At 32.7% G+C, this 14,703-nt stretch overlaps 1 protein-coding gene across 5 annotated transcripts in view; it reads right to left on the bottom strand.

Annotated features, from left to right (window-relative positions):
• Positions 1 to 7,093: 7,093 nt before the first annotated feature.
• The window catches only part of LOC115228412 (GTPase-activating Rap/Ran-GAP domain-like protein 3), a 1,278,929-nt gene continuing 1,271,319 nt past the window's right edge, over positions 7,094 to 14,703 (bottom strand). For all 5 annotated transcript variants that reach the window (XR_005003648.1, XM_036512798.1, XM_036512804.1 and 2 more), the window contains one exon: positions 7,094 to 7,360. Coding sequence is in view for 4 of the 5 variants with exons in the window: in XM_036512798.1 (XP_036368691.1) it covers positions 7,238 to 7,360 (123 nt within the window). In the remaining variant the exon portion in view is untranslated. The remainder of the gene's footprint in view (positions 7,361 to 14,703) is intronic.

The raw sequence follows: 14,703 nt of genomic DNA, 5'->3' as shown, positions 1-14,703 counted from the left end.
AGCCATGCACCTATAAAGATTTAAACTAGCTTCGGAGGAGTTGAGCACGTCAACTTCCTCCACATCGTTTTCTTGTTATCGTGCATTTTTCGTTAAGGATCTAGTGTCGAAGAAATACTTCATGGTGGACACTGGTTCTTGTTGCAGCATTTGACCTCTGCGTCTCACAACTGACAGGCCAAATCGATCTAATGTTACCTTGCACGCTATTGACTCGTCACCAATAGCCACATTCGGTCAGATCTCTTTACGCCTTGACATAAATCTTCGCCGAGATTTTCAGTGGGTTTTTGTCATTGCTGACATTCCGCATCCTGTTTTAGGTGCGGATTTTCTAAATAACTTTGATCTATTGGTAGATGCCGGGCGTCAGAGGCTAGTCGACAGTTCGACTACACTCTTCCAGAGAATCTACTGATTCAGCTCTTAGCCCGACATTTTTTGTTGCTACTTCTGGAGATGTTTTTCATTCTCTTTTGGCTTCGTTTCCAGAGCTACTTGATATTACTTTTAAAATGGCAAAACCTGTACACTCGACACTCCATTTCATTACAACTACTGGGCCGCCTGTTTTTTTGCACCCACGGTGTCTTGCACCTGACCGTCTTAAAACGGCTAGGGCTGAGTTTGAGCATATGCTCCAGCTTGGTCTGATATGCCCATCCACCAGTCCATGGGCATCACCCCTTCATTTAGTTCGAAAAGGGGATACAGATTTTCACCCGGTGGGAGATTATCGGCGTCTAAATTCTGTGACGATTCCGGACAGATATCCAATTAGGAATCTTAATGACTTTTCAGCGAATCTTCATATCGTTGAACCTTCACATGCACCTTTGACAACACCACCATTTACACATGCACCTTTATCAACACCAACATTGGCAACATCACCTTCGTCGTCGCAGCCCGCCTCGAACAAACCTTATGTTACGAGGTCGGGCAGAACTGTTCACTGGCCAAAGAAACTTTCAAAGACTATTTATGTTTGACATTCTCAATTGTTTTCCCAGTGACAGTTACTGCTGAATTTGTTGTAAGAATCTTACAAATGTTAAAATTTAGCCTTGCTATATCGAACCAAGTGGATACCAATATACCAACGTACTTTTTTTGTACATAAGAAAATAAAGAATATATATATTTTTAAGGTTGCGTTCTTTTTCTTGACTGGTAGATTCTGGAAATTGGTTGCACCCGAACAGTGTAAAGAATTAACCAGTTCCATTACAGTCTAATTCTTTTCAAGTTGTAGATTGGTTTACTTCTATTACTAATAAGGTTAACACTAAATTTATTCAGTTTGATATATCTAACTTTTATTCATCATATTTAATTCATATATATCAATTTGTTTTCCCAAATTATATATATATATATTCATATATATCAATTTGTTTTCCCAAATTATATATATATATATATATATACAAAATTTAAAGGACTGACCACTAAAAGTGGACAGTCAATATGCTAGATATAGATGTCAAAATCACTATTTTCCATGAAGAATGTGTTCTCAAGAAAAAACTCAGCAAAAAACCAAAGTGTAAAAAGCAAGACAAATGAAAATATTAGGAATAAAAAACGATTACCTATGTACTAACCAGTTTCACTTGTTAATATTCACGTATTGGAGTGGTTGGCGTTAGGAAGGGCATCCAGCTGTAGAAACAATGCCAGATCTGACTGGCCTGGTGCAGCCTTCGGGCTCCCCAGACCCCAGTTGAACCGTCCAACCCATGCTAGCATGGAAAGCGGATGTTAAATGATGATGATGATGATGTACATGTGAACATCTGCAAGATCATCAGCATAGTCTGTCGTTTACAAACATAATTTACAGAACACTTGACCGAAATTCCGTATGCATAGAGTTCAACAAATTATATTTATGTGTATCTTTCAAATACATGGTGATTGTCTTTTTCTGAGATCACAGAAAAAAAAAATACCAGAACAAATAGCTGCTTGAGCCAATGGAAATTATTTATCCATTCTTCCATTTTTCTTCTGTTTCATTTTTCTCTTTTGTCTGTATAAAGATATATATGTGTGTGTGTGTGTGTGTGTAATTTTTAATATTTGCTATTATGGATGAAATGCCACTAAGTGTTTTGCCCAGCGTACTAATGATTCTGCCAGCTTGCTGCCTTCATATATATATATATATCATCATCATCATCATCGTTTAACGTTTGCTTTCATTGTTAGCATGGGTTGGACGATTTGACTGAGGACTGGCGAACCAGATGGCTGCACCAGGCTCCAATCTGATCTGGCAGAGTTTCTACAGCTGGATGCCCTTCCTAACACCAACCACTGTTAAGTGTAGTGGGTGCTTTTATGTGCCACCGGCACAAGGGCCAGTCTGGCAGTACTGGCAACAGCACAGGAGCTAGTCCAGCGGCACTGGCAACGATCTCGCTGGAATGTTTTTCACGTGCCAGTAAAGTGACGCAGGTAACGATCACATTCGAATGGTGCTTTTTACATGCCAGCGGCACAGAAGCCAGACAGTTGCTCTGGCAGTGACTCCGCTCAGACGGTGCTCTTAGCACTCCACTAGCACAGATGCCAGTCATCGAATTTGATTTCGATTTCACTTGCCTTAACAGGTCTTTGCAAGCAGAGTTTAGTGTCCAATGAAGGAAAGGTATGCATAAGTGGGCTGGTTGCACTCCTGGCATAGGCCACAAGATTATGGTCTCACTTGCCTTGCCGAGTCTTCTAAAGTACAGCATATTTCCAAAGGTCCCGGTCACTAGTCATTGCCTCAGTGAGGCCCAATGTTTGAAGGTCATGCTTAACCACCTCATCCCAGGTCTTCTTCCGCTGTCTTACAGAAATATAGCATCAGTGGTGCTTTTCCCTTGCACGAACCCAAACTGCATCTCATCTAAACTGACTCTCTCTCTAATTAGTTGGGCTATAACCCTCTCCGTGACCTTCATTACCTGATCCAACAACTTGATACCTCAAATTATTTGTATCTAAAGCTTCACCTTTACCTTTATAGCAGTTGACGATTATGCTGCTACACCAGTCATTGGGTATGACTCCTTCGTGTATCACCTGGTTAATTATACGGGTAACTAGGCTATAGCTGACACTGCCAGATATTTTGAGCATCTCTGCAGTGATTCCTGATGGGCCGGGGGCTTATATATATATATACATACATCTTTATATATTTTATATGTAAATCATAATATGTTATACATTATATGTATATTCTTGCAATTGTCATTTTAGTAAATAAATAAATAAATAAATTGACATAATGTCTAAAAGTTGATGAACCACGTATTGATCCCCTCCATTTTCTTTTTGCTTTATATACATACATATATGCACACATTTAGGTATATGTATGTGTCATTATGTTTGTGTTTGTCTCCCACCACTGGGCAACCAGTGTTGGTTTGTTTATGTCCCCATACCTGAGCAATTTGGTAAATGAGACAGAATAAATGAAAGATGAAAAAATTAACGACAAACTATAATTATGGCCAAACTTTTATTAAAACAAATCAAAATAAAATTATTTATTAACCCATATGTTTTAAATACAATATAACAATGGAAACACAATAGAAAAATAACAACGGTTTCACATAAATTTTCGTTGAAAATTAAAGTATATTTCTAAATGACACAATATTTGAAGATTATGAAGAGATTTTAAAGTCTAAAATATTATACAATGACAAAAACGTAGAAGTGAAAAATTTGTTAAAAGTGACATCAGCGATGAAACAAGGCTAAAATTGGAAGATCATATTATTGGAAAGAAGAAATTTTGTCTACATTAGATATTTGAGGTGGGGTGACCGGAACATACTTTGGTAATAAACAAGGAGTGACGAGAGGATGGGGGTAGGAAAAAAACAAGGGATTAATTCGTTTATTAAATTTTATATTTTCAAAAAATTTAAAATTCTTTTATTGATCGGATATATTTGTGTATGCATAATATATTTGTTGTATATATATATATATATATATATATAGCATGTATGTGTAAAAATGTGTGCAATCATAACTGATACAGTGTGTATATATATATATATATAATATGTGGTATATATATATATACATATACATAGTCTTTCATGCATACATATTTGTACATATATGAATATGTAATATATATTTCTGTATGTGTACATGTGTGTATGTGCATATATGTTATATATAATTCATTATATATGTATATGTGTGTGTATATATATGTATATATTATACAAAATATATAATCTAATTTAATATTTATATATATATATATATATATATCTACCTTAGTATATAATATATAACATATATGCGTGTGTGTATATATTTAGAGATACACACATACATTGTATATACATATATGTAATTTTTAGTATTTGCTATTATAAGAACTGGTTGATTCATTTCATTATTAGCAATTTCATAACTTTTGACTTCAAAACACCTGCTTTAAAACCAAACACTTATCTTCAGATACCTGAACGAAAAAGCTTCTGGACATCTGGGTAGCATCAACTGGATAATATGTTGCTCATACATATTACATTGATGACATGTCTCATGATCGACATTGAACTTTCAACATGTTGTTTAGATGCCTGAAAACTGGTATCTGTTTTCTTTTTTTTTTTTAGTAGCTTTTCAAACCGGAAAATTTGCAACTCACAGTAAGCAGATGGATTAACAGTGTAATATAAATGCAAATATATAATTTACCTCTATAATTATTTATCATTTATATTTAGTGCTCTTCACCTTGGTTGATTTGATACAAAGAGTTTTATATAATTATGGATGTATTCATATATATGTGTGTGTGTATATATATATATATATATATATATATATATATATTTATACATGTGTGTGTATGTATATATGTAATATGCATAGATGTGTATGCATGTAAATATATGTGCCTGTGTATACATATATCATTGTTCCCCCTAATCTGTTTGTATCTGTGAGTATGTGCACACGCAAGTTTTGCAACGAATGCCAAATCGAAACTGATATGTGCACAAGATGTTAATTAGTTAAATTCATGTTTTAATTAATAATTACATTTAGTGTGCACTTCTGTCACAATAAAATAAAGTTGCTCAATGTAAGAATTTTGTATACAGTGACTCTTCAAATTTAGAGGGAACACTGAATATATATTTATACACACACACACACATGCACACAAGGTATGCAGCCTTGTGGTTAGGGTGCTGTACTCATGAATGTAAGATTGTAGTTTTGATTCTTAGACTGGTGGAGCAGTGTGTTAATGAGAAAAGACTGCCATTTCCACATTGCTCCAGTCCACTTAGCTGTAAATGGGTAACTCTGTGATGGACTGGCATTCCATTCAGAGGGGATTTTGGCTTGCCTGCCCTTGCCACCAGGATGGTATCATTCCAAAGCCACAACTATGCGAGGAAATGCATTGTGACCAGTGGGGTATAATACCATCCATAGTCTGGTCAGTACAATGATATATGTATGTGTATGCATGTGTGTGTGTATATAAGTATATACATGCACACATATATATAGTTATATATATAATTGTATGCATATGTATATGTCTATACATATCTACATACATTTATATTTCCATGCATATATATATATATATATATATATATATGTACATGTGTGAATGTGTGTGTATATATATATATAAACTTACATGGAAATGGATGCGTTGTGTTCAATTAAATAATAATATAAATAATATATATATATGTGTATGTACATATATATATATATATATATGCATGTATAGGTACAGGATGTCACCAACAGTAAACATCATGAAATACAAAAACAAATGAGTTAAACATGCAAATAACGAGAGAAAAGGAGGACGAGTAATACAAAGAATGACCCTTCATCAGTTGTCGGCTGTGTATCTACTCACCATTTCAAGCAGGGAAGTAGATAGACAGCCGACAACTGATGAAAGGTCATTCTTTGTATTACTTGCCCTTTTTTTCTCTTGTTATTTGTATATTTAACTCATTTGTTTTCGTATTTCATGTTGTTTACTGTTGGTGATGTCCTGTATCCATACATACATACACACACACACACACACACACACACATATATATATATATATATATATATATATACGTGTGTGCGCGTGTATATGTATAAGTATATATATGTATATATTTACCCACATATAAGCACACATGTATAGCATATGGAAAATGCAAATCTGAGTTTATCAAATGGAGAGTACGAGCCGCTGCCTGTTTACCATATATCTTATATTAGTGTATCGAAGTATATTATTTCACTTGGCCGTAACTCAAAGAGTGTTGCCAATCAATCATTTGATGCTTGCTTGACTAATGAGTGCTGTGATTGAATGAAATGTTGACATAAAATACACCAATTAGTATTTGTTTATTTATTGAATATATGCATGCATATAGATATATATGTATATTTATATATATATATATACATTTATATTTATAGTATGTATTGTTATGCATATATGTATGTGTATTTCCATATCTTTGAGTACGTATGTATGTATATATGTATATATTTATATGTGAACGTTTATGTGTTTATAAATGTTTATGAGATTGTGATATAAATATTTATATTTATATATATTTATTTGTAGTGAATATACACATATACAAAAAAATAAATGTGCATGATGTTTATTTATTTACAAAATTAACACATGCACCACACACAAGCATACGACACTCATACATATATAATATTTTTTTGGTTGGAAAATCTTTAAATTTCTTTTGCAAGGAATGCTTTTTCACACAAATCTCAATTTTTGAAAACAACATGGTGATTGTCTTTTTCTGAGATCACAGAAAAAAAAAATATACCAAAACAAAACAGAACAAATAGCTGCTTGAGCCAATGGAAATTATTTATCCATTCTTCCATTTTTCTTCGGCTTCATTTTTCTCTTTCTTTTGTCTGTGTAAAGGTATGTGGTCAAAATACTTTGGAGAGAGAGAAAAAAAAAGAAAAAAAAAATTTTTGAGACAATCCTTGGTCCAGCTGTTGTGATTAGCACCATGGTAGTGCCAGTATATTTTGGTAATAGGAGCGATAGAACAATTTAAAAAAATAAGGGACCACAAGGATATATTTTTTGAGTTGTTTTGTTCTGACTATCAATGAAGAATTTTTAGTTGATTCAAGCATTGCAGTCAGTCTTTTGCTTCCTTTGTGTTTCTGTCTATCAAAGAACTTCATCAAATTCCATGGAGCCTTTACTGAAAGGTGAAACTGGAGGTGTCTCTCCAAGTTTCATAATCATTATTCCAGAATCAGAACCAGAGGAGTCATGGCGGTCTTTATTATCCTGATAGAAAGAGAAAAAAAAAAAAATTTATAAAAATAGCAGTTTAGAAATCAAATCATGATTTTGATACGATTTTAACACATTTTCAATTATATTAAAGAAGCTTTAAAAATATAAGTTGTTTTGGTATATACTTGCATATATTTTGATCATCAAATTATATTGTAAAACACTATGGATTACAGAATATGTTATATACTGCATGATAATATGTATAATGTTAAATACATTCTAATATTATTATTTAATGATTATTAAGGTGGTGAGTTCAAATTCCACCGAGGTCAGCTTTGCCTTTCATCCTTTCAGGGATTGATAAAATAAGTACCAGTTGTGTACTGGGGTTGATGTAATCAACTGGTCCTCTCCCTGAAAATTTTAGGTCTTGTGCCTTTAGTAGAAATGATTATTTAATGAGTATGAGGCAATGAGCTGGCAGAATTGTTAGCATGCTTGATGAAATGCTTAGCAGTATTTTGCCTGTTGCTACGTTACGAGTTCAAATTCTGCCGAGGTTGACTCTCCTTTTCATCCTTTGAGGGTCGATAAATTAAGTACCAGTGAAACACTGGGGTTTATGTAATTGTCTAGTCCCCTTCCTCCAAATTTCAGGTCTTGTGCCTTAGTAGAAAGGATTACTTAATGATAATGTGTTACATAATACTATAATAGTGAATAGCGAGATATATATTGTATGATATTAGGCTAAATGACTTGATGTACTCCATCTTTTTAATCAATGCTTACTTTATTTATCACCCTAGATTTTTAGAATGTTTTGTTTGTAATAAAGATAAATTATAAATGCCAAAATATGGTGTATAAATATATTAAAAAATTTATATATCATACATTGCAGTGTGATATACGGAAAATGATAATGATTGACATTAAACTTAACTAAAATATATTAATTTGTTTTAATTACTCTTAAAGCTATTTTCTACAGAAAAGATTAAAGTTGATGGAATCAAAGTTAATTTATAACTCATACTTTTTTCATAGACATTGAAAGGCATAAGAAATATAAAAGACTAAATACTACAAGAAACTATCACTTTACCATTGCTACAAACTTAATGAACCTTATGCGAATTATATGTATCACAATGAATTATTACTTTAATATATATATATATATATTAATAATAGGGAGTATAACTCCAAACTTACAGGGAAAAATTCAATTTAGTATTAAATCAAATTTCACAATATAAATATATAAAATATAAATTAGAGATAAAACTACTATTATGCAACTCAAACAGTGACAGACATAAACCAAAACATAAATAACGAATAAAATACATTTTTATAAAACATATAACTAGATCTCATGAAGTATAAAAATGAATGACCAATATATAATAAGTATAAAAACTATGTACGTTTCATGGCTACAAATAAATTTGATTGTAGCCATGGAGCGTACGTAGTTTTTATACTTATTATATATTGATCATTCATTTTTATACTTTTTGAGTTGCATAATAGTGGTTTTATCTCTAATTTATATTATATATATGTATGTATGTGTGTGTTATATTGTAGAATAATGCATACACATGAATTTATACAGTAGTAGTAATACACTGCACAAAGATGATTTTAAAATTAATATTAAATTTTACAATAACATATGGTTGAATGATGTATTACATAATTAGCATGCTAAATAGGAAGTATATCTTATAGTGTATTGTGTAGCATAACATTATGAGATACCACATGACAATATTCCACAACATGTCTGCATCATAGCACACTACATCAAATGAAACTGAATCATGTAACATTTGTATTAGCAATGAGATAAAAAGCATTTGATGGTGGTTAAAGTAGATTAAAATGAATGAAATGACAATGAAAATTGTTTTAGATATGATATAATGATATGCACAAATACATTACATGTGAACGTATGTATGTGTGTGTGTGTATATATATATATATATATATATAATTTGAGGGAATATTTTTCCTAACTTATAGGGAAAAATTCAATTTAGAAATACTAAATTAAATTTCACAAAATATAATATATATATATTAAAATGAGAAAAAACCCACCTTTTATCAATTCAAAATGAACAATTAAATTACACCACTAGAAAATTACATATAACAGAAATATTAAATATAAAATAACAAATAACATACCGATGATTAAGTAATGTGCAAAATAATAAATAAAACATATATTTGTTCATTTTGAATTGATAAAAGGTAGTTTTTTCTAATTTATATATATATATTATCTGAAATGTACAGTATTAAATATCCATCATGGATGGTCTTACCAATCGGTTTCATGTAAAGAATACAATGGGGTGTTAGATAACAAACCAATTATAAAACTTTGCACTTATCAGAGTTAGCTGATATGGAAGGGAATATGGTGACTGCCTATACATTTAGGATAATATAACCACTCTACTGACCGATATACGAGTGCATCTTTTCCCTGACCTATGGTCTCTGATATACCTGAAGCTCATGAAGACAAATACTACATATTTTAGCACTTAAGTATTTGTTGACTTTATAGATGAACCACTCTAAAAATCTTTTTTCATATAGCCTGTTACATATGGCAGTTGCATGAAGTTTGTGATGAACTACCAGTGATACATGTGGCAGTTAATGTGTTAATTTTCATCTCCATCTTTTTCATGCAATAATCCAGCTTTGGCTAGTTTTACTATTCATCTTCCCAGAATTAATAAAACCATATTTTCCTCCATACAAATCAGATTTTTCAGATCAAAATTTACAACCCCAAAAAGCCAAGTCAACTTCATATATCAAGATGGTATTGGAAGAAAGAAAGTTCCATATGAAATGCAGAAAGATTAGGAAAGATAGTGACTAGGTTTGAATGTATATAATAAATGTTTATACTATATACTACATTGACTTCTATGACAGAAAGTATAGTATATGGAACATCTTAATTTGATATATTCACTTTTCCTGCTTAGTTAACCCTTTAGCATTCAGATTATTCTGTCAAATGTACTCTTTTACTTGTTTCAGTCATTTGACTGCAGCCATGCTGGAGCACCACCTTTAGTTGAGCAAATCGACCCCAGGACTTATTCTTTGGAAGCCTAGTACTTATTCTATCGGTCTCTTTTGCTGAACTGCTAAGTGACGGGGGATGTAAACATTGGTTGTCAAGCGATGTTGGGGGACAAACACACACACACACACACACACACACACACACATACATATATACGATGGGCTTCATTCAGTTTCTGTCTAACAAATCCACTCACAAGGCCCGAAGCTATAGTAGAAGACACTTGCCCAAGGTGCCACACAGTGGGACTGAACCTGGAACCATGTGGTTGATAAGCAAGCTACTTACCACACAGCCACTCCTAATGCTTATTTATTCACATTTTTTTAATTAATCATGTAATGTCTTGCAGCTTTGAGATTTTGGTGATGTTTAGTTTTAGAATGACATAGTAAGGTAAGGTATAAGAGGCTGGATCTGACTGGTTTGGACATAAAACAGGTGGAATGTTTTGGATGGATATAATCAGTTTAAATGCTTAAGGGTTAAACAAATGAACTTTTGGATATTTGTATTTTATGACTAGAAAGTTTTAAATTCTTTTGAATTTAGTTTAATTTCAATCCTGTTATTTAGTTAGTTTCCTCCATTTATGCTGAACAAATTTCCCTGGAATGTTGTGACAAATCTTCAGATTGCAGGGATTAATCTGATACGGGATTTAGTTGTTATGTAATTAAGCATCTAATATAGAAAATTCTTTACAGAATCCTGTTTGTCTAGCATGATAATTGATTAAATGTATTTCAACACTTTATAGAATATTCACCATGAAGTGTTGGTTAAATTGGAAATAATCCCATAGTTCTCTCCCACCTAGGCATTAGACATATGAACAATACACAAAGAACAAATGATTATTCATGTTTTTAACTAGCCTTTATGATAGGTAGTTGAGACTAACGAAGCAGCAGAACATCAAAACTAAATTGTTTTACAGTATTTAATTTTCATCTCCATTTTTTTCATGTTCTAATTCAGCTATACTCTTTTACTGGTTTCAGTCATTTGACTGCAGCCATGCTGGAGCACTACCTTTAATCAAACAAATTGATTCCAGGACTTATTCTTTTTAAGTCTAGTACTTATTCCATTGGTCTCTTTTGCTGAACCGCTAAGTGACAGGGATGTAAACACACCAGCATCGGTTGTCAAGCGATGTTGGGGGACAAACACAGACACATAAACATATACACAAACATACATATATATACATATATACAACGGGCTTCTTTCAGTTTTCATCTACCAAATCCACTCACAAGGCTTTGGTCGGCCCAAGGCTATAGAAGACACTTGCCCAAGGTGTCATGCAGTGGGACTGAACCCGGAACCATGTGGTTGGTAAGCAAGCTACTTACCACACAGCCACTCCTGTGCCTATGGCCAATTTTAATAAATGCCATGTTTTCTAGCACACTAATCAAACTTTTCAGAAGAAAATTCACAGCCAAAAAAGGCAAGACAATTTATTCACTAGGATGATATTGGATTAGGAAAGACTGACACTGTTTGAATGTTTACACTACATTTACACCTTCAGCATTTGGTTTACTCTGTCAAATATAATATTTATTTATTCATATTGTTTTAATCAATCATGCATTATCTTCCATCTTTGAAATTTCAATGGTATGATTGTTTACTTTTGGAATGATATTATAGTGTGAGGGACCAGATCTGATCAGTTTGAACATAAAATGGGTTGAATATTTTGGCTGGACAAGGCTGGTTTAACCCTTTCGTTACTGTATTTATTTTGAGATGCTCTGTGTTTCTTTCAATTATTTTAAATATAACAAAGAATTTAGTAAAATAACTTAGTCCTCATTCAGCTAGTGTTAGGGACATAAATTGTGACTAAGGTTTGGTGGAAGATTTCAATTCAAAACTTATGAAAACAAGACATTTGTACTACAGAGCCAGAGCCGGTTTCATCTGGGTTGGTAACGAAAGGGTTAAATGCTAAATGGTTAAAATAAGAAATAAATTATTAAGATGTTTGACTATGACTAATCAGTAACTCTCAAAATACCATAAATGTAAAGCAGATTTCATTTTTTGATAAAGGCTTTGTTTCACTTACCCACTCAACCATAAATTAAAAGTTATTTTAACTTTCTTTTATTTTTGGTAATACGACAAAAATTTGTGATCATAAATGTTGCAAATGCCATTAATACTGATTTAAAAACAAAATACTTGGAACTGTGTTATGTATAGACTATGTGTAGGGGAACACTTCATTTTAATTCCTTTCAAAGCTAGTCAGTAAAATGATTTTGATATGAGTTAGTTGTGGTGCACCTGAGCACTGTATACAATAATTTCATTATTATTATTATTATTATTATTATTATTATTATTATTATTATTATTATTATTATTATTATTATATGCTTCATAAAAGGAGGACCAGATAACATCATCTGCTACTGCATTTTTTGAAGGGATAAGATTCTTCATATTCTGTTGTCACAAATTTATTGATTTTTAGTTAGTTCATACTGATACACTCAGGAGAAATTAAGTCCAGATGCTTCCAGATGTCAAGATGGTTAGGATAGCAGAAATATGAAGGCAGTGAAATTATAATGACTTAAGAACGGAATTTGTTTTGTTCTTGTGAATGTTTCTCAGATTAAGACAGTATTATTTTATTTTGGCTATGACTTGGAATGAGACACGAACAGATGAGGGCCTGTCAGTCAGTGAATGTAGGGAAATATTTATACATACATATATACATATATATATTTACACATACACATATATAATATATTCTTATCTGTGAGTGTGCGCACACACACACGTGTGTATATATATGTATGAGAGTAAATCAAAAAGTAATGCCATTTTGTTTAGGACAGGTATAATTACCAACACAGAAACATGTATCATACATCAAAATGAAGCTGGTCCTCTGTAGACCACATCCTTACTTCTCAACATAGTCACTGTTTCTCTCAATAGCAAATGAGAACATATATCCCTGCCCCATAAAATTCTGTTGACTGTTCTTTGAACCACTTCTTCACTACAGTTTTCACTTCCTTGTCATTGTAATAATGTTTGCCTCTCAAGCCCTCTTTCATGGGGCCGAAGAGATGATACACCAGTGATGAAGAAGTGAAAACTGTAATGAAGAAGTGTCTCAAAGAACAGTCAACAGAATTTTATGGAGCCGCGATATATGCTCTCATTTGAAGGTGGAACATTACTATTGAGAGAAATGGTGACTATGTTGAGAAATAGGGATGTAATCCATTGGTAATTATAACAAAATGGCATTACTTTTTGACTCACCCTCGTATATAGATATCTTAGTCATTGTCATTGTTATCATAATCATCATCATCATAGTCAACATTATCATATCTATAATGGCATGAGTTTGACTGGTCATCACAGTTTAAGTCAGTTCTTGTACAATATTACCTCCCCCTTGATGGATTGGGGTCTACCACTCACTTATATTTAGCATAGCATCTATAGCGGTATGATCATCCAACTTAATGAGAGTACATGCTGCATTTTATCATAGCACCAACATTAGAAAAGTTACCCTGTCCTTGACAAGACTAAAGATGTTTTTCTATTCTATGTTGTATGTGGTCCTTCTTTCACCAGCACCAGTGAAACCATCTCACTCCCAGCACAACTAAACAGAAACTCTTCTACTCTGTATTATCTCAGTTTGTTTGTTACTTCATTTTCTGCATAACTTGCTGGGAAGAAAACCAAAATGACAGAGTGATAGAAGAAAAAGTAACCGAAAGAACCAGAGAGATAAAAATAAGAGGCTGAGAGACAGGGGTAGGAAAATTGAGTTAAAATTATATTGCCTAGAGATTGGTAGAAGAGAGAGCAATGAAAAAGAACCACAGCAAGGCAAAATAGAGAGGATAAAATGAATTATAATACAACTAAATTATGGTGTGGTAGGTGGTAAGTGGATTGAATAGAAATAGCATGAGTAGCGTGATGAGGTAATGAAAGAAGAATGTTTGTATGTATGCATGCATGTGTGTCTGTGTGTGTGTGAGAGAGAGACGGTGGGGAGAGAAAATGATGGATACTAACAATATTTCATAGAGGAGGAAGTAATGTAAAAGAGAGCGAGAGTGCTGGATTACAATAAAGAAGCAGGTGGCAAGGAACCTCATTACATTGGTGGCATGTATGGGGAGAAACAAAATGACAGTATGGAGTCCCCTCACCATTTCCATCATCATTACTATTTCATGTCCACTTTATC

Source organism: Octopus sinensis, linkage group LG2 (genome assembly GCF_006345805.1).
Source record: "Octopus sinensis linkage group LG2, ASM634580v1, whole genome shotgun sequence".
Taxonomy (NCBI): Eukaryota; Metazoa; Mollusca; class Cephalopoda; order Octopoda; family Octopodidae; genus Octopus; species Octopus sinensis.
The sequence above is the reverse complement of the archived record's forward strand: the minus strand, read 5'-3'. Positions and strand labels throughout refer to the sequence as shown.